This window comes from Propithecus coquereli, unplaced genomic scaffold (genome assembly GCF_000956105.1).
Source record: "Propithecus coquereli isolate 6110/MARCELLA unplaced genomic scaffold, Pcoq_1.0 Scaffold251, whole genome shotgun sequence".
NCBI lineage: Eukaryota > Metazoa > Chordata > Mammalia > Primates > Indriidae > Propithecus > Propithecus coquereli.
In genome coordinates, this window is record NW_012148075.1 from 2,025,290 (window position 1) to 2,053,141 (window position 27,852).

Here is a 27,852-nt window from a genome sequence, read left to right on the forward strand (position 1 = left end):
CAGATTCCTAAGGTGTGTGCATCTTCAGTTTGACTAGCTACATAGTTTACAAAATGTCACTAACATCCTTATTAATTTTATTATGCAATGTCTTTCTCTCTCACTAAAATCACGACGGCAGTGACATTCAAAGTGTAGTCCGTGGACCCGCAGCATTAGCCTCACCAGGGCGCTGGTTAGAGGCGCAAATCCTCAGACTTCCACCCCAGATTTGCCAAACCAGAAACTCGGAGCGGGGCGGCAGAATCTGCGTTTTCACAAATTCTCCAATTGATTATAAAATAACGCTAATCTATGATCCATTAGGGCCGCACCTGGCTTGCAGACCGCAGTGTGCAAGCGAATGAACAACAGAGCCCCCAATACGCGTTAGAGCGCGCAGGACCCAGCGCACAGCGCGCCTTCCCCAGAGCACCCTTTCTGCGCCGGCAGCTGGCGCCCCAATCCCCCGGCAAGGTGGGGAGGGGCGGCCGGACGGGGCGGGCCGGAGGCTGGCGTCCCCGCCTCCCAAGCATTCGGCCCGCCGCGTCGCGCAGTCCTTCTCCTTCCTTTTCCTTCTCGCTCCCCTTTTCCTTCCTTCCTTCCTTCCGCCGGGCGCGATGGAGCCGGGGCGCCGGGCGGCCGCGGCGCTGCTGGCGCTGCTGTGCGCTGGCTGTGCGCTGCGCCCGGGACGCGCCCAGTACGAGCGCTACAGCTTCCGCAGCTTCCCGCGGGACGAGCTGATGCCGCTCGAGTCGGCCTACCGGCACGCACTGGACCAGTACAGCGGCGAGCACTGGGTCGAGAGCGTGGGCTACCTGGAGATCAGCCTGCGGCTGCACCGCCTGCTGCGCGACAGCGAGGCCTTCTGCCACCGCAACTGCAGCGCGGCGCCCCAGCCCGAGCCCGCCGCCCGCTTCGCAGGCCATCCCGAGCTGCGCCTGTTCGGGGGCCTGCTGCGCCGCGCGCACTGCCTCAAGCGCTGCAAGCAGGGCCTGCCAGCCTTCCGCCAGTCCCAGCCGAGCCGCGAGGTGCTGGCGGACTTCCAGCGCCGCGAGCCCTACAAGTTCCTGCAGTTCGCCTACTTCAAGGCAAGTCCGCCCCGCCCCGCGCCCGGCCCCGCCCCTCGTCGGGGCCTGGTTCCACAGCCGTGTCTTGACCCGGCTCTCTTCCACCCACCCCTGACAAAGGTAGCCTTCAAGTCCTTCCCCTTCTTCACCTTAAGTAGAGATGAAAATGCCTTTCTTGAAGGGTTGGTCTAAGGCAGAGAATACGTACACAGAATGCAGTACAGTGCCTGGCACCCAATAAAGTGCCTGATAAATGTCACTTGTTATTGGAGGGCTCTTTTCTGTATATACTGTTAAAAGCGCCTTTTCTCAAGTGAGTAGTAACTTGCGATAATGTAGCAGAAGAGGACCCAAGGAGCCGACTAGCCCCTTTCGAAGAGGAGAAATTGAGGCCAGGGAAGGACTGGGACTCCTTTGGAGGACACATCCCTGCTTAGAGGAGAACTTGTGCACCGTGAATCATCAGGGTTGGCCCTCTCTGCTGTCTCTGTCTTTCATCTGGAATTTAACACAGTTCATTGCCTCCTTTTTATGGCTGCTTAAATGCTCTCTGTGATTGCTGGCTAAAAATAGCCACAAATTGCAGTTCTCTGTCCTATGAATCCTTACTCTGGGACTCACAAGTTTTAAGAATGGGTTGAACTCTGCTACTGGAGAAAGAGGCTGTAGCTTGGTTAGGTGGTGGGCACAGGGTTTGACTAAGAGAGCCCTCTCAAAGCCCAGTTTCAACTTTCTCTGGTTGAAAAATATTTTGAAAGGAATATATTGTGTTTATTTTAATGACTACAAAAATAGATTCATAGTATATCCGAGACTCCTGAGGTAGACTTTTGTTTTGTTTTGTTTTTTAACTTTATTTTGTGTTTTTGGACTGTAAGATCTGTTTTTCATATTTCCACTGAGACAGAGCCACATGTATATTGCATTCATGTGTATTTTATTGAGCAATAAAATAACACAAAACCCCAAAAAGGAGAAAATCTGGGTGATTCCTATGCTTAGTTACAGTTTTATTTACAGTATCAGTTTTGTGAATGTTTGTCCTGGCAATAAAAAAGAAACAGTTTTAAAATAGAACCAGGAGATGAGTTTAATAAAATTCCAGAATGTTGAAAATGATGGCCGGCTCACACAAACACTGTTTTATAAGCTAAAACTGACTTGTCTTAACTCTTTTTTGTATAGCTTTTGGCAAATACAATCTGAACAAAATCTGAGTCACATAATCAAGGGGGAAACATTTTATTTTTAAATCTGGAGAATGCTAGAAACTCTGATTTCTTTAATATACAGATGAATTTCAACAAGTGATGCAGGGAAAAGGGGAAGAGCATTTTACTCAATGTGACTCTAAGGCATGGGTTTTCCCCTTCCTCATGGCAGCCCCAAGAGGTTGGATGGTCATAGCTTCTCTTCAAAAGCCTTTATAGGTCTCATAATAGCCACTTATTTAAAAGTTCATAAAATACTATCTTTCTTGGTAATTTGAGATCTCTTACAGGGAAGGAAAAAGTTAAGAATTTTATTAGTAAGTCTGAATGTTCACTTAATTGGTTCAACTGAAGATACCACTGAAAAAGTGACTTTCGGTGGATGTATGATATGACTTCTTTTTTTCTCAATGATGTTTACATTTTCAAACTTTGGGTAGGGAGAAAATGACTGGTGACAGGCACTTCTGTTCTACCTGGCACCTGAAGGCTGGCGATCTATGCTGGAGGTAGATAGTGCTGTAGCAGGACTTGGATGAATGTTACTGTGCTGTTCTGATTCTCAGGTCTCCATTTCAATGGCTAAGGACAAATGCCTGAGTTGAACATGGGAATAGGAATGGTGGGTTGTGACTGTCAGAGTGTGGTGAGGAGGCTTGGGTGTGTGATCTTGTAGAAAAGGGCCATGCTACTGGTGTGTCGGCCTCAAGCTCACCATGGGTTTCATGTCACCAGCCTACTTTAGGTACACGTCATTAGCTGTAGGTTCTCTCCATGGCTGCCGTCCTCCGTGAAATACTCGTCTTTCCCATAGGCCAAGCAAAAAGTGGGCCTCAGCACTTCACCAAATCCTCAGTGACTGTTGGGGTCTGAGCTGGGCAGAGTGGACTGGCTCACGGGCACTTATCCCAGCTCTTGCCTGATGTGGACTCTGATCTCCCCCAAGCCACATGAAGGCCGATTTAGGGTGGCTCCTTTGGCAGGTAGCTGGGGACTCTCATGCAGGCGGCTGTCCCCAGGAACCCATGGCAGGGTGGGTGCTCTCATCCGCCTTCTGCACAACCTGCCTGGAGTCCGTCAGAGGTTTAGCTGCCAAGACGTGTCTCCATGTTCCAGCTGCAGAGTCTAAGGTGAAGTGAATAAAATCACTTTTTCCTCTTCAGGAAGAAGTTCCAGTTTGTAAAACTCAGTGTCAAGTTAAAGGCCTTAAAAGTCCCCCTCTGTGCCCCTCTAAGTTGCTCTTCTGAGAAATACTCTGATTTCACTGGCAAATGCTTTAAAGGCTGCATTCATACCCCTTCCCTTCCTTCTAGCTGCAGACTAGCATTTTTCTGGCCAAGGGTGTGAAGCTTTCTGTAGAGCTCTTTCAAAGCAGTCCCACTACAGGCCACTAACTGGCAGTGCCAAAACATCAGCGTTGACATCTGGGAGTCTGCTCTGATCGCCACTTGCCACTTCTCCAATGTAGCCACTGCCATTGTCTCAGAATGACTTGGCTCCACTTCGAGGCAATTTGGTGCGGATACGTGGTGCCCTAGGATTCTCAGAAATCCAGGTGTATTGAATATCCCTTTGTTTTCTCTCTCCAAATTGAATTCCCTAATTCCTGCCTCTGAGTGTCTCCCTGGACTGGCTGAAGAAGTGTCTGTGCACAGGTGCAGGTGCCTGCCCTTCCCCTACCAGGTGGCACCATGATTCCATCCATGTGGGGGGCCCCCTGGTTGCTGGTCATGGGTCCCCACAGGGAAGCAGCCACATCTCTGCCTGCCTGCCCTCTTGAGGTCCCCCCCACAACATTCCTGTTCTCCCTGTGGACTTCTGCCCTCCTGGGCACTGCCAGCCAGGGTGCTAGCCCTGAAGCTCCAGGGCCCACAGACCTTGCTGCTCCTTCAGACCCCGAGGGAAACTGTTATCTAGTCTGGGAGATTCCCTCATTCTCCTTCTCCTTCTTCTTCAGGGCCAGTCAGCTTCTTCCTGCAGCTCCCTCCCCGATTTCTTCCTCTCCTCAAATCTGTCAAGTTCTTTCACGAGCACAGGCTTTTGTCAAATGGGTAATTGCTTCGTTCTGACCAGGCACCTACCTCCCCTGAGACAGTGAAACTCAGAGTCAGCTGGCCACCACTTCAGTGGGGAGAAGAGAAAGGGGAAAAGGGAGGAAGATATGAGTTAATTTTATGAAAATAGTATGTGGTCATAATGTCATGATGTTCAAATCACAGATACTTCCATGTCCTGCCTCGTCTCAAGGACTGCGCCTAGTACCAGGAATATAGACATGAATGACACACAGGACCCAGAATGACACACATTTTGGGTCCTCCAAAAATCACAGTGTGATGGGGTAGATAGACACATTAGCTGAAATTATAGGGTGGCATAAAAAGCAGAAAAACATAAGCCCGGGCTAACGTTAAAGAGAGGCTCTTAATTGAGGTTATTGGAAGACAGGGAGAACTTACTAGAATGTATGGTCCATGAAGCAGGGGTTATTTTTCCCTGTTTTGCTTGTTGTTACAAACCCAATTCCCAGAAACAGTGCCTGCACGTAGGAGGCTCTTTACAAATACTTGCTGAGTAGATGAGTAAGCGAGCATGAGGTGGGTCATAGAGAATGTACGCAGAAGGTTCTGTGAGATTTGGGAAAACATTAATAGATTAGTCAAGGTTCCAGAAGAAAAGATGTGCAGCCATATTGGGTAATTTTTTTTTTTTTTTTTTTTTTGAGACAGGGTCTCACTCTTTCGCCTGGGCTAGAGTGCAGTGGTGTCATCATAGCTCATTGCAACCTCAAACTCCTGAGCTCAAGGGATCCTCCTGCCTCAGTCTCCCGAGTAGCTGGGACTACAGGCCTGCAGCACCATGCCAGGCTAATTTTTGTATTTTTTGTAGAGCTAGAGTCTAGCTCTTGCTCAGGCTGGTCTCGACCTCCTGGCCTCAAGCAATCCTCCTGCCTTGGTCTCCCAAAGTGCTAGGATTACAGGCATGAGCCATTGCACCCAATCTCATATTGGATAATTTGGGGAAAGTGTAATAAGGTGGTTATTTAAAAGGTTTGCTTTGTGTGCTCGTGGAGTACCCCAGGGCTAGTGACAGTGGGGTATGACCACCCCTAGACCAAAAGGGGCAGGGGAGAGAGCAGTCACTGGAAGCTGGAAGGAGGGAGACATGGATAGGGCCATCTTGAGAGGAGCTGGGACCTTCGGTTAAGGGACATAGCAGCCTGAAGGTGCCTGCAGGGAGGGAGCCAGCAGATGAAACATCACAACCTTACTCTCTTCCCTTCCTTCATTCTCCTACCAGAGCTCCCCATTGGTCAGCCCCTTTGGAAGCTGGATGGTGAGGGGGTCTGTTGTTATTGTCCCCCCAGGCCAGCCTCCTGGGCACGGGCAGGTGGAGGCAGCACAGAATGGCTGGGGAAAGGCACATAGGCATGTCATCCAGTCACCTGCGGGGAATGGACACTTGTCCAGAGTGGCTGGACCTGGTCTTGTTGGGCCCTGGAAATCAGTGGATCCTTATCTGGAAACATGTACGAACCATAAAGTTACTAAGGGACTGAACAGACATTCTTGTTTTTACCATAACCACTGCTCAGCATCCACTGAGTAGCATTTATCTTTCTGCTTTGTCCTTAGGCAAACAATCTCCCGAAAGCCATCGCAGCTGCTCATACCTTTCTGCTGAAGCATCCGGATGACGAAATGATGAAGAGAAACATGGCTTATTACAAGAGCTTGCCTGGTGCTGAGGACTACATTAAAGACTTGGAAACCAAGTCGTATGAGGTATATTCAGATTTTTACACAGCGGTCAGTCAAAATATGAATTGTAAATGAAACTTGTCTCCCTAAATAACTATTGTCATCAAAAGATCGAAGGATTTTTGGTGGCATTTGATGAATATTAGGACAACAGAAATGACTGACTTTTTAGCACAAAGTTGATCTATTTAGGAAGGAGATTTTATATTCCATGTTGATTTTAAAAGCCATCTTTCCTTTAGATGCTACATTTTAGAAATATGGTCATTTGATCATTCAGTTTTATGATGGCAGAGTAAAGACGTATCTTGGAAATCATCCAGAAATGACCAGGAACACAAGAAACAGAAAAATAAATCCCTATTTTTGATGAAACTATGCACACACAACATATATATTAAGGTGGAAAGTGAAGAAGTTAGGGAGGCTGTCTTGAAAGAGTAGAAGATACTTATCCATGCATCTGCAAGAGGAGTTCTGATGACACTTAACCACAGCAACAGTAAAAAGAAGAATCTATTCCTTTTGAGTGCTTACTGTTGTCAGGGTCTGTTGAGCTCAGGCCTGGGTACCAAGGAAGGGTAGGGCAGGGTTGAAAACAGAGGATGTATAGCAAGTATCCATGAGGAGCTGTAGATCCCAAGGCCTGACCACAGGGTTTTGTGTAGTGTCATCAGACTGCAAGCTCACTTTTTCACTGGTGGGAAAAATATAGTGTGCAGAAGTCTCTTTTCTGAGGGCCCTTTGGTTTACCAGGGAAGACTTCTCCAGCCTTCTGTAGGGCTGGTGGGGTACCATGCTCGTCTGCTGGTGTCTGAGAGTCAGTCTGGGGGAGGGACAGGAACTCCTGGCTGGGTCAGAAGACTTCATGGGCTTCCTGGTTTTCAGTTGGGTGCCTCCACCCTGGCCTCCTCTGTGCCTGGTCCCTGCCTCCTCAGCCTTTATGGGTAAAGTCTCTGGAGTAAACCACCAGTCTTGGGTGAAGAGTGGCTTTGGGAGATGTGATCTCTTCGGTGGGCAAGTGGGTGCTGGGAGGGAACCCAGGGCTCCAACAGCCCTGTTCAAACTTGCAGCTCTGCACTCGGTCCCGTGCCTTGTCCTAGGCTTCCATGGCCCCTAGCGCCCGCAAGTGCCAACAGAGCGTGTGGCGTGCTTTCTCTCTGGAGCCTCCTCTGTGATAATTTGGCTTTCTGTCTTTACAAAAGTTCTTGAGATCTCTTGTCTGCTGCGTGTTCCTTTCCCATTCTCCCATAAAGAGGACTATGCATTTTTACTTTCTTCACTATCATTTTCATAGGGTTTGGGGAACAGAGCTGAGTGCATGTGCTCAGTGCCCTGGGCTTACCTGGAAGTCAGAGAGTCCTTGCAGCCCTGCTGGGTGTGGCTGGGCTGTCCTCCTGTGCACTAAGAGAGCCCCTCTCTCTGCTCGCCTTCCTTTTTGCTGCTGTTGCTGCCCTGCTGTTTCTGCAAAGCCAGCCTCCTGAAGGCACTGCTCATTTACCCAGTCTCCAGGAAAGCCTCCTTCCCTTCTCTGCCTGTCTTATTTGCAGGGGATGCTGCCTGCCCAGGAGGTTTAAGGAAATTCACTTTCTCCACCCAAGGCCTTAAGCTTGGTGAAGATCCAGGTCTAAGGGGTGGCCCTTGGATACTTCCGTTCAGGAGCAGCTGAAAAGGAACTCCAAATGGAGAGTCCCATGCTGGTTTCAAGGCCTGGCCTGGCCTGCCCATGTTAGCAGGGTTTGACGTGTATTCAGGATCTCTACTTACTTCCTGGAGACTAAGCTGCTTCCTTAGTCCTAGTTATTTCCCTTTGATCTGGGCCAATCAACAAGTAGCAGAAAGCCCTTGAAGTTTCCACTGTCTGGCACATGGTCACGCTTCCTGGTATCTAGTACTGCTGCATGGGACTCCTGTGTTGGCACGAGGAGGGTGTCAGACACCTGCTCTCAAACTTATATCTTTTCCTTAATTCAATTTCAAAAATTAGCTTTATTGAGCTATAATTTATTTACAATATATTTACCAATTTTAAGTGTACAATTCAATGAGTTTTGGCAAATATATGCCATTCTGTGACTGCTAGCATAGTCATGATATAGAATATTTTCATCACCCCTGAAAAGTCCCCTCCTGCCCCTTTGCAGTCACATCGTTGCCCCAACCCCTGACTCCTGGCAGCTGCTGAGCTGATTTCTGTCACTCTAGTTTTCCCCTTTTCCTTGATGCAAATTTGATTTTATTATCAAGTGCCTGCTACTTTTTGAATTAAATTAAATAAACATACCCATTTTAAACAGGGTAGAAACATCTAGGATACAAAGTAGGTCACTGATTGGCTTCATATTTAGTTAAGGGTCAGTGTGGCTTCTTCAGAACTCAAATCTTAGCTATGGTCTTGACTCCTTTTGAGAGGACGTGACTGTCCCCCTTCCTGCCCAGGAGCAGGCTTCACCGGCTTCTCCTTGCCTTTCAGAGCCTGTTCATCCGAGCAGTGCGGGCATACAACGGCGAGAACTGGAGAACGTCCATCACAGACATGGAGCTGGCCCTTCCCGACTTTTTCAAAGCCTTTTATGAGTGTCTTGCAGCCTGCGAGGGTTCCAGGGAGATCAGGGACTTCAAGGATTTCTACCTTTCCATAGCAGGTTGGTGGTGGGTAAGTGGGATAGCCACCCCTGTGGAATCTGTCTTCTGCTCTCTGTCCACATGCCTTCTAGATGCCTTGAGTGGCCTTGGAGGAACTTTCAAGCTTATGTATTAATGGGTCACTGGGGGTAGTCAACACCTACACAGGTAAGCCTTTGGCTTGGCAGGGGCTTCTGGCAAAATAGCTGATAGGATGTTCCAGCACAGGCCACCAAGCAGGTCTACCTTGTCTGCCCTACTTGATGACAGATTCTCCACAGGCTTTTGGGGAAAAATGGAAATGGGCCCAAGAGCGACTCAGTGGCTCACATTCCTGAGATAACTTAGATTATGGGAATCTTTGAACACACACAGAAATAGAATGAAGAGTATAATGAACCTTTAATTAATGATTATTAAGGTAACTTTTTGAAACTTTCTTTTCTGATTATAAAACAATGTATGCTCATTGTAGGAAATTTAGAAAACACTGGGGAAAAGAATGCAGGAAGAAGGAAAACCAGAAACACCCAAATTTCCCTAGTGTGCCTTCCCTAGTGCCTGTAGGGCAGCGTTGCTCTAGGAAATGGGAAATGGCCATGGGAGAATTTCCCAAAGTACTTAGAGAGCACTAATCCTAGAACTCTGCCTCTCAGAGAGGGTTAAATAAGCCTGGGCTGTAGACTGGATAAAAGCCATGTACCTACAGTACTTGTTAAATAAGTCTGGGAATGGGCTGAGCACTGTGTCTCTCCCTTGGAGAGTCCCTGTGCATTTTAATGGTTAAACGCTCTTGGAAATCCTGCAGTATGGAAGCTCGTTTAAAGTTATTGAATCCAGGGTTTTGGGGTTTTTTCCAATCATTTTTTGTTCGTTAATCTCTTTTTCTACGAAGTACTTTTTTTTTCTTAAAAAACTTTTTTTTATGGAAAATTTCAAACATATACCAAAAAAAAAAGAAAAAAAAATAGAAGAATATAACAAACCCTCATGTACCCATGGCCAGCTTCACAATTGGCAACTCGTGGCCACTGGGCTTTATCTAATTCCCATCTACTTCTCCTCTTTCCTGTTATTTTGAAGCAAATCCCAGATGGTATATCATTTCATTTGTAATATTTCAGTATATGCCTCTAAAAGATAAGGACTCCTGTTTTTTTTCCCACGTAACACCAAACTATTAAACCTAAAAGAATTTTAACGATACTTCCTTAATCTAATCGTCATTACCTAGATAATATCCCAATCATCTCAGAAATGTTATAAATGTGTATGTGTGCCTTTAATTTACCATTTATTTGAATCAGGATCCAAATAAGGTTCATACACTGCAATTGGTTATCTTTTTTTTTTGGTCTGCTGCCCAGGGTAGAGTACAGTGGCATCATCATAGCTCACTGCAACCTCAAACTCCTGGGCTCAAGCAATCCTCCTGCCTCAGTCTCCCAAGTAGCTGGGACTGTCGGAATGCACCACCATGCCTGGCCAATTATCTTTCTATTTTTTGTAGAGATAGGGTCTCGCTCTTGCCCAGACTGGTCTTTAACTCCTGGCCTCAAGTGATCCTCCTGTCTTGACCTCCCAAAGTACTGGGATTACAGGCATCGCACCTGGCCAGATTTGCCAATATTTAACATTGATTGTGCCACATTTACTTTATCACTCTCTCCATATGTATTATGTGTATTATTATTGTTATTATATAACCATTTGAAAGTAGGTTGCATACACCATGACCCTTTACCACATAATACTTCAGTTTATTTCCTAAGAACAGTAATATTGTCTATATATCGACAGTAATTAAAATCAGGAAACTTAATATACTAGGTGTAATACTTCTATTCAATCTACGGTCCATATGCCCATTTTTTCATTTGTCCCAATAATGTTCTTTTTAGCACCATTGTTTTTCCTGATACAGGATCCAGGCTAGAATCATGTTTCCTATTTAGTTGCCTTGTATCTTTAGCATTCTTTAATCTGGAACAGGCCTATGGCCTTTCTTTGACTTATTATGCCAAAGATATTTTTTAAAATTGTTAGGCCATTTGCTTTATAAATACTGCTCAGTTTGGGTTTCTATGACGTGTCCTCACAATTACGTTTGAGTTATGCATTTTTGGCTGGAACACTACACAAATATCCTTCTCAGGGTATCACAGCCAGATATGCGCGATGTTTGTTTGCCACTGTATTGGTGATGTTAATTTTTAAGCAGCTGGTTAAGGTATTTTCCAGTTTCTAGCTTCTCCACAGTATAGCATTTGTTCTTTTAAGATTATTTATTACCGACAAGACCATGACAACTTGTTATTCATCAAACTCTGCTCTTCCCTCCTATCCCCTGCTGATATTAGCATCTATTGAGAATTCTTGCTTGCATCATTTTTTCGATAAAGTTTGTGTATATATATAAATATTTCCCCATATTTTTACGTCTTCTTCTTTTGTGCAGAATACTTTATACACTATTCTGTTCTTTGCTTTTTCCACTTAATGACATATGCAAAATAGTACCTAGGGATTGTGTCATTCTTTTTTATGTTTTGGCAAGTACTCTCTTGGGAGCATACATATGATATACTATAGTTTATTCAACTACCCAATAGACATTTGGGTTCTTTCAATCTTTTGCTATTCCATATAATACTGCAATGGATAACTCTGGGCTTTTTTTGTTGTTGTTGTTAAGTGTGGAGGTGTGTTTTAAAAGTCAACCAAAGTGGGATTAATAGTTGAAAGAGTAAATGTTTCTGTGAATTATGTAGGATTTCAAGGTATCATTTTGTATTCCTACCAGCAACACATGAGGGTACCTGTTCCCCCACAGTCTCGCCACCGTAGTGTGTGGAACCATCCTGGAGTCTTTTGCTTTTAGCTGCTTAAAGGGAGAAAAGGGAGGAAACCAAGGACGACACAGGAAGTTTTAGGGACCAGGCCTGGAAGTAGCATTCGTTAGTTGTTACTACCAACATTTCATTGGCCACAACTAGTCATACGGCCCCGATCTAACTGCAAGGGAGGCTGGGAAATGTAGTTTTGGACATCTTTATATGTTGTTATTTAAGGTTCACTTTATTCTCTTTCAAAGGCTACATACATTCTATTGTTTGTATGTACCACAATTTATTAATCATCATCCTATTTATTAGCATTTAGGTACTTGCAAGTTTGTTTGCTGTTACAGGCAGGGCTTATGTGTGTGTCTAAAGAAAATTTCCTAGAAGTAGACTGCTGTGTTGGAGAATATGTGTATTTCAACCTTTGATAAATTTTGCCAAATTATTTTCTAATAACCAGGTTCATGTTTTGCTTCCACCAACAGAATATGAGAGCATAAGTTTCACCATTCTCTCCCTAACAATAGGTGTTAAGAAATTTTTTAAATTTTGCCAATTTAACAGTTTAAATTATTTTAGAGTTAATTGTATTTCTTAATTACAAAAGAGGCATAGCATCTCTTTACAATGTTTATTAGACATTTTAATAATTTCTTTTCTCTTAACATCCTTGGGTCATTTTTATAGTTGTTTGTCTTTTTCTTGTTGACTTTATCGTTTGGGTGGGAGGCACAAGTACCGTATTAAGAAAGTAATAAATGCACTGCTATGAAAATTTGTGTGTTTTTTCAGATCATTATATAGAAGTTCTGGAATGCAAAATACAGTGTGAAGAGAACCTCACCCCAGTTATAGGAGGCTATCCAGTTGAGAAATTTGTGGCTACCATGTATCACTATTTGCAGTTTGCATATTATAAGTGTAAGTAATCTTCTACGAGATCTTGGGTGAGGTGCTTGGTCCTGCTAAGACTCAGCTTCCCCATCTGTAAAATAGAGGTAATAACTATTATCTATGGTTGTTAAAGGAGGACATCAAGGTCACGCTGAGAGCCCTGGTGTCATGCTTTGCACAGAAAGGCAGCATGGCCTAGTGATTCAGGGCACAGACCCTGGAGCCAGACTGCCTGGGTTTGAATTCCAGCTCTGTCACTTACTAACTCTCTGGGCTTCTGCTTCCTCGTTTGTAAAGTAGAGATAATAGTACTCCTCACAGGGGTGTCCTGAGCATTACATGAGTTAATGGACATGAAATGCTCAGGGCATTCCCACACTGGCACCTAGCCAGCTATGCAGGTGTTTGTTTTCTTTATCATTATTTCCCTTCCTCCCCATCATAGGATTTCACTGTTCAAACTGTTAAAGAGTTTCATTCTAGTTGGTTCCCCCTTGATCTGAAATTGGAGTTTATCTATCAGAATGTTCTAATTGAACAAAGAGAAGTGACTATGGGAGAGAAGGTAGCTCAAAGTTAGACCTCAGAGCCCGTCTGTTCAGGCTTCTCCTTTCCTCCCTGTCACTGACTTGGCCAAGTGCCGCTTGCTGGAGCATGTTCCTTGGTAGCTCAGTTATAAGCACACGGGGACTATTTGGGACAGTTGTAGCAGGAACTGTTCTGCCTTTCTGAAGAAGTGCCAAAGTCCAGCAGGTTTCTGGCTAGGGTAGATGCCCCTGGGTCACCCCTTCAAACTTACGAGCAGCTGGTCTCCAGGATGCCCTGGGCAGAGAGAGAGGTGATCTGGGCCTCTACAGCCCTCTTTCCCACTGCGGCTACTCTGATCTTCCTTAGGGTTTCTCTTCCAGCAAAAGCCACTTACCCTGTCATCTCACCTTCCATCCTCTTCAGGACACGCTGAAAGCCTTGCACACTGAAGTTTAAAAAAGAAAAAAAAATACATATGTATTATATAAATGTAACAATCCATAGGTCTGCTGGCCCTCTGAGCATGGCTTGGTTCTGCACGCACAAAGCTAGAACACTAGGTGTTTAGACACATCCGGACACATCTGGGCTGTGCTCTAGACACATCTGGGCTGTGGCAGCTCACTGGCACTCTGGTAGCCTCACATGCTCTGAAAATTGCCCTGCATATCAGAACTGGTGGCGAAGACTTACAAACACCGGTAGACCAAAGTTTCTAGCTTTGCTTGCTGCTCCCCAGGAAATCTTTGCTTTCTGGGCTTATGAGTAAAATTTACTTCCTGAAATTGACTTCTTGAAAATCTGCCCTGTTTTGAACTCTTTCTGGACTACCTACCACAGTAAATTTCTTGAGGGCAGGTGTCATTTACATTTGAATAGTAAATGCCCCTAAGTGCTAGTGTTAAAGTGGTCATTACAGGAAACAGCCACTGGGTGGCACAGTTTATTCATACCCAAGCTTTGACTACTCTGGCCAACCACAGCTTTAGCAAAGGTAGTGTTCCTCAGTTGTAAATTGAGGTGGAAGGTGCCAGAATAAATACCCAGGGGCTTGTATCTCATCACCCTCTTACCCTCCTCCCCACCCCCAATACAAATCCCACCCCCTGCAAAATCCCTACACTGAAGGTGCTGTCATAGGTGGGGCAACACTAAGTAGGGAGGCTGGGGGTGGGAACCCCATCCCCAGGAGATGGCAGGACCAGGTGACTTTTCAAATCTCCACCCAGAGGGTCCACCATCCTTTGGGTTTTCAAGGTCTGGTTTAGCCACTGGAGGGCCACAGTCTGGAAACCGCGGTCTCATCCAGATGGGACAGGCACCATAGGCCCCTAAGGGAGAGGCTGGTTCGCTGAGCGCATCCTCCCTACCTCCCTCAGCCCAGGATGGTCCAGGCCTCGGGACCCAGCTGTCTCTGGCTGGCCGTGGGGACCTAAGGCCAGCTCAGGTCACCAGAGCCTGAGGTGGAACATAGACATTTCTGCAAAGGCATCTGCCTAACAAGGGACTTCCAAACCTGCCTCCAGACTGCCATGGAGACCCAGTCTGTGACCCGCCCACCCAGGGATGATTCTGGTTGGCCGCAGGCTCTCTGAAGGGGGCCGTGGAGAAGGGGCTTGTTCATAACCTTTTTCTTTAGGAAGCTGAGCTCAGAGGAACAGTGGCTGGTGAGAGGAATTGTAGGGCATGACTTGCTCATTTCCCCGTCCCGTTTTCTCCCCGACCCCAGTAAGTGACCTGAAGAACGCGGCCCCCTGTGCAGTCAGCTACCTGCTCTTTGACCAGAACGACAAGGTCATGCGGCAGAACCTGGTGTATTACCAGTACCATCGGGACAAATGGGGCCTGTCGGACGAGCATTTCCAGCCCAGACCGGTAAGTGCCGGTGCCCCGAGCCCTACTTTCCCCTTCAGCCTTGCTTTTAGGAGACTACTTTGCACCTTGAGAGAAAGGGTTATTTCAGAAATGAAGGAAACTCATTTTTTTCCTGTAGTTTTTTGTCTTTTAACATTTTACTGCTTTATTCTGACTTCTGAATCTGTGAAAACTCTCCAGATTTCAAACATTATAGAAATCTTTTACTTAGAAAGCAAAATTCTCTCATGATCCCACACCTTCTCTTTACCCCATGATTATGCTATACTTTACTCAAGTAGACAGCATGTATTTGTTTATTTTTACAAAAACAGGATCCTACTTTACATACCATTTTGCAATTTTTTGCAGCTTGGTTGGTCTTTCTAACAATCCATCATGAACATTTTTCCATGTCATATCCATACACCTGTTTTATTATTATTATTATTATTATTTTTTTTTTTTTTTTTTTTTTTTTTTTTTTTTTGAGACAGAGTCTCACTCTGTTGCTCAGGCTAGAGTGCCGTGGCGTCAGCCTAGCTCACAGCAACCTCAAACTCCTGGGCTCAAACAATCCTTCTGCCTCAGCCTCCCGAGTAGCTGGGACTACAGGCATGCGCCACCATGCCCGGCTAATTTTTTCTGTATATTTTTAGTTGTCCAGCCAATTTCTTTCTATTTTTAGTAGAGACGGGGTCTCACTCTTGCTCAGGCTGGTCTCGAACTCCTGAGCTCAAACGATCCACCCGCCTCCCAGAGTGCTAAGATTACAGGTGTGAGCCACCACGCCTGGCCTATTTTTATTATTATTGTTATTATTATTTTTTGAGACAGAGTCTTGCTCTGTGACCCCAGGTAGAGTGCAATGGCGTCATCATAGCTCACTGCAATGTCAAACTCCTGGTCTCAAGCGATCCTCCTGCCTCAGCCTCCCAAGTAGCTGGGACTACAGGCACACACCACCATGCCCAGCTAATTTTTCTATTTTTAGTAGAGATGATGTCTCACTCTTGCTCAGGCTGATCTCGAACTCCCGAGCTCAAACAATCTGCTGCCTTGGCCTCCCAGAGTGCTGGGATTACAGGTGTGAGCCACCGTGCCCAAGCTATTATTATTCTTTAACAGCTTCATGGCAGGCTCTTTTGTAGTTGGACCATCATTTGATTCTCTTGATGGACAAACTCATAGCTTTGCATGTCTTGTCAGGGAACTCCTGTAATTACATATCACTCTCAAAAGATCTTTTCCAATTGATCTTTGCTCTTAACTTGTATTTTCATTGGGATTTCTGTATGCTATCCTGGGTTGTCATAAATATATCTTCCACTCGAGGCTGGCCACACTTTTTCAAAAATTGAGATATAATTCATGTACTATAGAATTCACATTTTTAAAGTATACAATTCAGTAGCTGTAAGTATATTCACAGAGTTGTGCAACCATTACCACTACCTAATTTTAAACATTTTCATCGCCGTAGAAAGAAATCCTGTATCCTGTTTCCCCTTCCTCCCCAGTTCTAACATTGAAAGGTCAGTCCTATAAGCTGTTCTGTGTTTGTGTCTGAACAGGAAGCAGTTCAGTTCTTTAACGTGACTACACTCCAGAAGGAGCTATATGACTTTGCTAAGGAAAATATCATGGATGATGATGAGGTAAGTTTTCATGCTTAGCACACGTCTGGCTAAGAGAAAATATTACTCACATCTTTGCTAAAATCGCTGGAAGGCCGAGTTGTCCCTGAAATAAGAAACAGAAGGGGACCTTGAGAAAGACAGTTGCTGTGGGTGTTTTAATGAAAGGCAGAACACTGACATGGAAAAGAACGGCTTTCTAGGAAACCCAGGCAGAAGTGCCACACTTCCTGATGATGAAATGTGTGTGAGCGACACCTGGAATCCCAGTAGTCATCCAACTTTTGTCTTTTAACTTTATAAAAACAGTGAATTTTTAATTGCTCAGCACTCTGAAGATACTTGGAAAACTCTCACCCCAATTTTTCTATCAGACTATTATTCTCTCTCTCTCTCTCTTTTTTTTTTTGGTAAATTATGTCTTTGCTGTAGCATTTTATCATTCTCTGGACTTGCTTGAAATTCTGATTAAATCTAACTCAGCTGACTCCTTTTTTGACCACGACTCAACTGGCTATGGAGTAGTCATTTTGTGGTGGGGCAGCCTAGTCACAGAAAAGCCACCATTAAGAGTGATATTTAGAGAGATTTGTTTGGAACAAATTGGAAAATGCTTTCTTAGAAAGCTGGGGACTTGCCAGCCATCTGGAAGAGAGTTGTAAGCTGCTAGGCCAGAGCCAGAGGCCCTGGGTCTCCAGGTGTGCTCTTCCCACTGCTCCAGTTTTAGGTGAAGCAGCTCTGAATAAGACATTGTTACAGACTTTGTTTTCTGTGCACAAATGCGTATAGGATGGACTCATTACTGGTATTAAAGAGCTGAGCCTCAGTTCTTTATCTATAAAATGGGAATAATTGTGCCGCTCTCCCAGGGTTGTGAGAATGAAATACCATGTTGCATGTGGAAATGCTTTACAAACTAGGAAGTGATGCGTGTCCCTTGTGTCTTGGGTTGAGTGTCCTTGAGGCAGAGCCTGAGATAGGATCCCAAGATGCCACAGAGGCCATTCCCCAAAGGAAGGAACACTGGCCAGATACCAACAAGGTTGGCTGTTCTGGTTTGGAAAGTGTAGAAAAATATACTTAGAAAAGCAGGGAGGGATTGAGTTCCCAGTTATCTAGAGGCAAGCTACTACTGACATTTTGGTATATATCCTTCCGTTTTTTTCCATTATTAAAAAAAATTTTTTATAAAGTTTTAAATTTATATTTTTCAATATATACTTATTATAAACTCAACTATAATTATGTATCATGGCTTTTCCACTTAACATTATAATATGAGCAGTTTCCCTTGTTTTATTTTTCTAGAACATCTTTATTTAGATATTATTCATATAGCATAAAATTCTCTCTTTTTAAGTGTATAATTCAGTGGTTTTTTACTAAAAATCCACAAAGTTGTACGTTCATCATTACAATCTAAGTTTAGAACATTTTCATCACCCCAAGAAAACCCCATAGCTAAGTTACTACCCATCCCTCCCTCCCCCATCGTGGCACTGCCCCCACTCCCGCCTCCATCTCCAGCCCCTGGAAACCACTAATCTACATTTATTCTCTATGAATTTGCCTGTTCTGGACATTCCATATCAGTGGAATCATATGGTATGTGGTCTTTTGTGACTGGCATCTTTCACTGAGCGTATGTTTTCAAGACTCAACCATGTTGTAACATATCATGTTACATGTAAAATTTCCTTTTTACTGCCAAGTAATATTCTATTGTGTGGATATACACACAATGTAAAATATATAAAACATTCTGTTTATCCATTCTTCAGTTGATGGATGTTTGGGTTATTTCCACTTTTTTACTATTTTGAATAATGATGCTATGAACATTTGTGTACAAATTTTTGTTTGGACATAACTTTTCAAATTTCTTATACCTAGGAGTATATCCATAGGTATATACCTAGGAATGGAATTGCTGTGTCATATAGTAACTATATGTTTAACCTGTTGAGGAACTGCCAGACTATTTTCCAAAGTGGTTGTACCATTTTCCACTCTCATCGGCAATATATGAGAGTTCCAACTTTGCTACATCTTCATCAACACTTAATATTGTCTTTTTTATTAATAGCCATGCTAGAGGATGTGAAGTGTGTCTCATGTGATTTAGACTTGCATTTCCCTAGTGACTAATGATGTTGAGCATCCTTTCATATGCCTGTTGGCCATTTATACATTTTCTTTGAAGAAATGTCTATTCAAACCTTTTGTCCACTTTAACATTATTACTTATCTTTTTATTGAGTCCTAAGAGTTCTTTAGATATTCTGGTTATAAGTCCCTTATGGGATGGATATATGAGTTGCAGACATTTTTCCCACAATCTGTGGGTTGTCTTTTCATTGTCTTGATGGCATTTGAAGCAGAAAGTTTTCAGTTTTGATGAAATCCAATTTATCTAGTTTTTCTTTTGTTGTTTTTGTTTTGGGTATCATATCTAAGAAACCATTGCCTAGTCCAAAGTCACAAAGATTTACTCCTGATTTTTACTCTTAAGATTTTTATCATTTTAACTCCTACATTTAACTTTACCATCCAATTTGAGTTAATTTTATATATGATATGATGTAGAGGTCCAATTTCATTCTTTTGAATGTAGATATACAGTGTCCTAGTACTATTTGTTGAAAAGATTTTCTTCCCCACTGAATTGTCTTGGTACCCTTCAAGGAAATCAATTGACAATAAATGTGAGGATTATTTATTTCTGGACTCTTGGTCTATTCCATATTGATCTAGATTTCTATCCTTAGGTCAGTACTATCTTGATTACTGTCTTGATTACTATAGATTTATACTACATTTTGAAATTGGAAATGTGAGTTCACCAACATTGTTCTTCTTTTCCAAGATTGTTTTCAGTTATTCTGGGTCCCTTGCATTTCCATATGAATTATAGGTTTAGCTTTTCCATTTCTGCAAAATGCAGCTGGAATTTTTAATAGAAATTGTACCGAACCTGTAGATTTCTGGGGAGTATTGACATCTTAATAGTAAGTCTTCTGATCCATGAACATGGGATATCTTTCCACTTATTTAGGTTTTCTTTCATTTCTTTTACAGTATTTTCTTATTTTGTTATTCCTTGGTATTTTATTTTTTATGATGCTATTGTAAATGGAATTATTTTCTTGTTTTCAGTTTTAGATCTATTGTAAAAGAATAGAAATACAATTGATTTTTGTATATTGGTTCTGCATACTTGCCGAACTTATTTATTAGTTTGTGTGTGTGCATGTGTGTATGTATATCCCTTAGAAGTTTCTATATACAAGGTCATGCTATCTATGAATAAAGGTAGCCTTACTTCTTCTTTTTCAGTATGGATGTCTTTTCTTTATTTTTCTTGCCTAATTGTCCTGGTTAAAACTTCCACTACAATGTTGAATAGAAGTGGAGAGTGTGGATATCTTTGTCTGTTCCCAATCAGGAAAAAGCATTTAATCTTTCAGCATTAAATATGATATCAGCTGTAGGGTTTTTGTAGGTGTCCTTTATTAGATTGAAGGGTTCCTTTTATTCCTGATTTGTTCAATGTTTTTATCATGAAGTGGTGTTGAATTTTGTGAAGTATTTTTTTTTTTTTGAGACAAAGTCTCACTCTGTTGCCGGGGCTAGAGTAGAGTGCCATGGCGTCAGCCTCACTCACAGCAACCTCAAACTCTTGGGCTCAAGCGATCCTCCTATCTCAGCCTCCCAAGTAGCTGGAATTATAGGCGCACGCCGCCACGCCCGGCTAATTTTTTTGTTTCTATTTTTAGTTGCCCGGCTAATTTTTTCTATTTTTAGTAGAGATGGGGTCTCGCTTTTGCTCAGGCTGGTCTCGAACTCCTGAGCTCAAGCAATCCTCCCGCCTCAGCCTCCCAGAGTGCTAGGAATACAGGTGTGAGCCACCGTGCCCGGACTGTCAAGTGCTTTTTCTGCATCTACTGAGGTGGTCTTATGACTCTTCTTTCTCTTGTTAGTTAATGTTCATTATTAACATGACTTTTTAGTGACTAAGATTGCATGATATAGAATTTTTAGAAATAAAGCCTTTTTTATAGACATTTAGTTTGCTTCCAACTGTTTGCTTTTATAAATAGAATAGCAGTGACTAAATCTTTTTACCTCTTCTCTGATCGTTTCCTTAGGATAAATTCCAGTAGCAAAATTTCTGGGTCTAAAGCTATGAAATTTTGAACGCTTTTGATGTATGAGAACAATATATTTAGAAAATAATCACAGATGTTAGAACAGGAAGAGATTTTTCCATGAGATTCAGTAAAGCTCTCTTACGTCACAGATAAGGAAACACACTCAGACAGAGTTCCTTGTCAGAGTCACACAGAGGGTTAGTAATCATCCAATCAACAGACCGGCCTTATTTCAGGCTTTAAAATTCCTAGGATTCTTGGACTTGGCATTTTCAAGATAAAAAGACTTTGTTAAGGGTTTTGAAATAATTTGCTTATTAATTGAAATGTTAGATTTGTGAAAGAATTAATCTATCTCTAAAGAATGAGCTATTTTCTTACTATATATCAAATTATGGCAGATAATAATTTGAAATGAAAATATAACCAATACAATAAAATTCTTAGTTTAATCCTTAAATTTGCAAAGGACCACTAATAATACCACTTTGAAACAAAGCATCAATACAATTTAGCTACTAATATTTACTGATATTTGTGGCATTCTTCTTCTTTTTTTTTTTTGGCGACAGTGTCTTGCTCTGTTGCCCTGGCTAGAGTGTGGTGGTATCTTCATAGCTTACTGCAACCTCAAAATCCTGGGCTCAAACCATCCTCCTGCCTCAGCCTCCCGAATAGCTGGAACTACAGGTGCACATCATCACACCTGGCTAACTTTTTTTTTCTATTTTTAGTAGAGACTGGGTCTCGCTCTTGCTCAGGCTGGTCTCGAACTCCTGAGCTCAAGCAATCTTCCCACCTCAGCCTCCCTGAGTGCTGGAATTACAGGTGTCAGCCACCATGCCAGGCTAGCATTCTTCCTTACTATCTTTCTGGGGTTGAAATGTATATAAATACTCCAGAAAGTTTGCACACTGGGTGAAAATTTTGTAGAGGCCTATTATGGTGCTAGAAACTTTATAAAGCAGGCTAAAATTGATGCTTCAGGTTTCAGGTTCTGATGGTTGTTTGCTTCAGGAAAGTCCAACAGAAATAGAATATAACGTGTTGAAATAATTTACTGAGGAAGTGCTCTCAGGTAGGGAAGGAGTGAGGGGCAGAGGAAGGAACTCAGCAAACGCGTGGTCTCAGCTGGGGTCCAGCCTGGCATCATCCCACCGGGAGCTCTGGAGCAGGAATCATACCACAGGGTTGTTCCTGCCTTTTGTAATCTCCCTTATCAGTTTGTCATTGGTTCTTGGCTGCCAGGAAGGGTTGGTGTGTGACCTCCCTGGTGAAGCTGCTCCTTTTGGCCAAAGGCAAATGCCCAGAGAAGGGGCAGCTGCTAGCCATTAGCACCTGCCCCGCACGGGAGCTGGGGATGGGTGTGCTGGGAAGGAGATCTGAGCGAGGCACCCACAGCATCCACCATAACAGCCGTCCAGGGGATGGATTCCTTTCATCTGTGTCACCCTGGGCACTTGCTATTAGTGAGCTAAGAAAACAATATCATCATCCCCCAAGTCACAGCAGCCACACGGCAGGAAACAGCAACTCCCTAAACAGATGTCATGGCTGTACACGTAATCATGCTACCATGCCAAGTTTTCCTTTAGGGGTCCAGAAAGCAACTGAAGAACACTTTTTTCAAGCTGTAGTGTTTTACTTCCATAATTTGAGTTTCTAATCTCAGACATGACATTGTAGAAGTATTTGATGAAAATGCTAAGACCCCCCTTTTGTGTCTCATGCACTTGATAGATTTTCCAATTATTCCCAAATGCTCCAAGATTTCTCTACATCTATCTGTGGTAAAATATCCAAAGGAGCAAATAGGCTCTCGGTTCGGCCTGAGATGGTGAGCTCTGTGAAGGTCAAGCTTTCACAGGGGTGGTCAGCATCAGCGGGACTGGCCTGTGCTGACCCTTGGGGAAGGGGCCTTGGCCTTCTTGGTGAGTCACTCGTCCTCTGCAGGAAAGAAAATGGGTGCCATCAGCTGGTGGCCCAGGAGGGTTGTGGGAGAGAAGCCAACGTGGAGGAGGAAATCGGGGAAGCGTGCTGGGCTGCCTCGAGTTACGCTATAAGGCTGACTGCGGGAGGGGAGCAAGCAGGCTTCTGGTACTGACAGTCCCACTGTCCCCAAAAGTCTCTCCTGTCAGTGGAGTGACTGCTTTAATCACACCAGCAACATACCATGCATGCATGCACTCAGTCATTCATCTTTCAACACATTTATTGAACACCTGTATGCCAGGCTCTGGGGCAGAAAAATCAGCCCTGGCCCTGGTCCTTGAAAGGTTCGTGATCTTGTGGCTAAGGCAGAAAGGGAACAGATAGAAAGTGTTCCTGAGGGAGAACTGCCAATGAGAGGGGAAGATGGGGTGCAGGGGGGGACGCAAAGAGGAGGGGGCACTCAGCGGGGCCTTTCACAGACAGGGCGGCTGGACTGTTCGCTTCACACAGGCCATTGGTGGGGGTCACAGAGCACAGGATACTACGGTCACGTGGAGTGGAAGCCGAGGTCCCCTCCACAGGGAGAAGTCAGGTCCCCTGGGCCCCAGGCTGTGGAGAAAACCTGCTTCAGCCCAAGCAGACAGCGGCAATGGCCTCTTAGAAACTGTTTGTGCTCACCAGCACTTGTAAAAGTCAGGTGGCCTACCTAACAGAGGTGTCCTGTTGTTTCTTACAGGGAGAGGTTGTGGAATACGTGGATGACCTCTTGGAAGTGGCGGAGACCATCTAGTCCACAGCAACCAAAGAGGCTTCCTTTTGATGTTCAGGAAACACACATTCTCTGTCCTTTTCCCAACAGCCCAGGTTGTTGATACCTCAAAGCCTTCCCTTTACCATGTAAAGCGAAAGGGAAGCCTCCATCTCTTTCACTACATGTAACCAGGAGTGAGCGTGTCTTCCCCATGTTCACACCTGTCTTCCCATGTTCACACCTGTCTTCCTTATCTTCACACCTGTCTTCCCGCTGTTCACACCTGCCTTCCTCATGTTCATACCTGCCTTTCTCACCATTTCAGTTTCAAGGACAGTCTTCCATGGTTTGTTTGTTTTCTCAGAAAATCAGTATTATTTTTTAAATAAGAAAAACATTTTTAAAAGATAATAATTGTGAAAATCTACTTTGGCCTCTCCGCTCTTCCAGATTTTAGTGTCCTTTCTCCCCACCTAGGAAAGATGGTGGAAGACAAAGGCTATACTTCTCCAAGCTTCATGATGATCTTCACCTGGTCCGAATTGTACTAATTCTGGCACCCATTGCAAAACAAGATGGGTAGATGGTGTAGAGTATGAAAGTGTGGATTTTGCCCAATACTTCTGCATCTCCAAAATCTTACAGTGGTTGGCCGATCCTGTTTGAGGACAATGCTCAGTTATAAGTCTCAGTGTGGGAAATGGAAGAAGGACAGAGGCTGTCTAGTTTCATGCATTCTTTTAGTAAATATTTACTGAGTACCTACTATGTGCTAGGCGTTGACCTGGGCACTAGAGATATTTCAAAGAATAACAGGAAAAAGTATCCCTGCTCTCACAGAGCTTACATTCTACAGACAACCATTTTAACAGGAATAAATATATACAAGGTATCAGATGGTGATAATTGCTATGCAGAAAAATAAAGCAAGGAAGGGGGTAAGGAATTCTGGAGACGAGGCTGCAGTTCTAAATAGGTGTTCACGGAGGGCCTCACCGGGAAGGTGGCATTAGAACAGAGATCTAAGGGAAGCAGGTCTCAGGAGCAGGATGTGTCATACCCTGAAGTGAAAACCTGCTGGGTGTGGTCAGGGAACAGCAGCGTGGCCAGGCAGAGGAGTGCGCAAAGGGAGAGTGGAAGGAGAGAAGGCCAGAGAGGTGTGAGTGTGGGGGTGGGGAAGAGGGCAGATGGCAGAGGACCTTGACTTGGCTTCTGCTGGGTGAGGTGGCAACCTCAGGAGGGTTTGAGCAGAGGAGCGCCTTGACCGATTTATATTTCACGAGGGCTATTCTAGCAGCTGTATTTTGAAAAACCTGAGAATGAGCAAGGGTGGAAGGAAGCAGGGAGATTCATTAGGAGGCCACTGCAAGATTCCAGGCTCGGACGTGCGCCATGGCAGAGGCAGTAGTGAGAAGTAGTCAAATTCTAGATTTATTCTGAAAGGAGAGCAATGGGATTTGCTGACAGGTTGGATGTGGAGTGTAAGAGAAAGAGATGTTACAATGATGACATCAAGGCTTTTGGCCAGAAGAACAGGCAGGGTGGAATCACCATTTACTGAAACGGGGAAGCGGGGATGGGTGGGTGAGTAAGGAAGGTGGTGCAAAGCAGGCTGTCTGCGGTTGGGACGGGAGGATTTCACTGCAAATAAAAGTGGAGAGTTTTCCCAGGTCGCGTCCCCAGCACAACCTGAGGCAGAGATCTCAATGCATTCCGTGTATTGTCAGGGTACTCCCAGGACTGACTGAGAAAGCCTCTACCAGTCAGTTGGTGGCTGTGGGAAGTCCCCTGGCGGTGGGGACCTTTGAAGGCCAGTGGATAAGTAGAGGGCAGCTCGCTGGAAGAAGGGATGTGGGCAATTGGCAGCCAACCTACGGCGCGGTGGGAAGGGCGGGTCCTGGGACAGGCTCTGCGGAGGGCGCTGGGGAGCTCCGCAGCGCCCTCTGCTGGTCGCCAGCGTGCCGACGGCATTTAAAGCTGTGAGGCCGAGTGGGGACACCTGGATTGTGCGGATATGTTGAGAAGCGGCTCAAAAGAGCCAAGGGCAGAGTTCTGAGGCTCTCTGGGAAATGAGAAATCAGCCAAAGACGCGGAGAGGTCAGAGGAAACCAGGAGAGTGTGGTGGTCTGGAAGCCGAGCTCTCCTTGTTCGACCTTATTCCCTCCTCCAAGTAAACCACGTGTCCAGCTGGGACGCGCCAGCAGAGGAGGTGGGAGAAGACTGGCCCGGCCTTTGGGAGACAGGACATTTCCCACAATGGCCTGGAAAGGAATAAAAGGAGATAGTATTCTGGGTCTTTGTGTATTGGTGACTAATTGGGGGTAGAAAACTCACACATTTGTGCTTTTCGGGCTCCCCTTCCCCCAGCACACTATTCCAACCTCTGGGAACTCAGGCACATCCTTCTATTCCTCCCTCCTCCCTGTCCTGCTTCCCTTATCCCCTCCCGCCTCCTGAGAGCACTTCCTCTTTCACCTGCACAGCAATCCCCATGCCAGGTTCTCCTAGGAGGGTACCCGACCCCAGACAATAGCCTACCTACCACTTCTGTCTGTGGCTGAAGCTGCCCAGGTCAGCAGCGTCTCTACCCCCAGGGGACTGTTTGGCCAAAGGAGTCAGCATTATTATTGATGGACACACTTCTGTCCACAGCAGCCTCCCAATCAGGACCCTCCGCCCAGTGATGCATCAGATCGTGCATGGCTTCCTGCCGGGAGAGATGGCCTTTGCCCTGGAATGCTGGGTTCTCCCTTCTGTCCTCGCCCCACCCTCTCCTCCACCAGAGAAACTTCCTTTTGAACTCAGTGGGGAGAGGGTCATAAGGCAGGACTATGAAGTAGTGAGGACCCAGAAGGTGGACGCCCTGCTCTAGGATTCCTGGGTCTGTGTAGACGGTGTACCTGGCAGCTGTTTAACCCCCCAGATAGCTCCTGGCCGCAGTCGCCCTTCCCAGCTGTATGGGAAAGTGAAAGGAGACATCCACAGGGCCCCAGGCTGGGCTGGGTGTTCCGCTCACTCCACCTCTGTGTGCCCTGCAGAGCTACCATTGGGACCTCTTCCTCTGAGCCCGGGGTGAACTTTTTGTAGTCGATGTTCCACATAGGGGTTGAGTTGGCTTTGGGAGGCGGGGGGATCCTCCTTCATTCTCTGAAGTTGGCCTTCTTTCGCTGGGGATTGAAAAGCAGCTCCACCCCCATCTGAGCAATGTCACGTAAGGAAAAGACCCTGGTACCGTCAATATCGTTGGCACTTTGCTTTGATAGAAGGCTGTTGAGCAGAGGGGCGAAATTTTTTATTTCAAAAGAAACCAAACCAACCTTAAAAAAAAAAGTGGGTTGGTCTGACCAAACCTATCATAAAACCCCAGTGTGCAGGCTACACTCAACAACCTCAGCCCAACACCTCCCTGGGCGTGTTTCTTGGAAGAGCCTAGAAGATTCCTGGATTGAGACCCCATAGGTTTAGCCTCAGCCTGGCCTGTCTTTTGAAAAAACAAACAAATTTGTAGCTTTGTGGGAGTTTCCAGGCCCACTATAAGATGTCTCCCTTGTCCTCTGACCCACAGCGTGAAGCCCAGCGGTCACTGTTTGGTTTCCTAGGCTGGTCCAGGGAGGCTGCCCACCATAGTGGGGCATCTGTCCAGCCCCATTGCCACTCAGGAAACCCAGGCAGGAGGCACCACTGTGAAGGGTCTAAAACCACCCCCTGTGGCCACTGCTAATGTTCACACTTGTGGAGAAGGGCCGTGCTGAGGGAGGTGTGTGTATGCACATGAATTTAAAAGTGACTAATTGACTGAAATGTCGTACATATTCAACATACTAGTATCCTTCTGATTTTTGAGACTTTCTCATTACTGCCACTAACTTGTGCTCACCTCTGGAATCCAGAAAGAGAGCCACTGCGAACGTTGACCACAAAGGCCGCCTTAGGAAGGAAACGTGTGCTTTTAGGAGTTCTTATTAAGGGAATTTTAAGAGCACAAATTTTTTACTGAACCCAACTCAGTGGCAAACAGAAAATGATTTGTTAGACTTGTCAATGGGAAAGGGTTTATTATGACTGCTGGTGGAATAAACAGTGGCCGGTTTCTGCCAGCATTTATGGAAATAACGTTTTTAAGTTTTAAATGTGAGCTGTAAACCGAAGCTACTTCAGTTTTTTAAAAAAACTCAATACTTAAACTGTGGGGAAGAGGTGGATTGGTGCCAGAGAAAACATTCTCATTTAATAGCGTTTGAACATGGAACTGCAACACAGTTTGTAGCGAGGCACTGAGAAAAACCCACAACTAATCCTTCATCGCAGCTGTCTGAACTCTTGATCATCTGCCATCCCCTCAAACAGCGACTTCTTTTTTCTGGTGACTCCAGGCTTGAATGACCTAGTGTGGAGAGTTTAAACTATGTACAAGGGAGGAAAGAAAAAAAGGAAAGGAACCTTAACTAAGCCTCAGCCAAAGGTTTTATGCATTGGACTTCCTGTGCCTGTAGCCAGGGGTAAGACTGTTCCCCACGCCTGTCCCCATGGCATCGTCTTGAAAGGGGAGACACCATGACGGCCTTGACTGACCCACTCTCACCTCAGAAATAGGGGTTGGGAGCAGCTATGGCTGC

The 27,852-nt window shown here is 44.9% G+C and overlaps 1 protein-coding gene across 1 annotated transcript; it reads left to right on the forward strand.

The window, feature by feature from the left end:
- Window positions 1–492: 492 nt before the first annotated feature.
- CRTAP (cartilage associated protein) lies at window positions 493–23,629 on the forward strand. Its single transcript, XM_012646879.1, has 7 exons — window positions 493–1,070; window positions 5,896–6,045; window positions 8,495–8,666; window positions 12,282–12,410; window positions 14,641–14,786; window positions 16,340–16,423; window positions 23,222–23,629. Exons 1-7 carry the CDS (start codon window positions 600–602, stop codon window positions 23,273–23,275), a joined length of 1,206 nt encoding a protein of 401 aa, XP_012502333.1. The 5' UTR covers window positions 493–599; the 3' UTR covers window positions 23,276–23,629.
- Window positions 23,630–27,852: the final 4,223 nt, after the last annotated feature.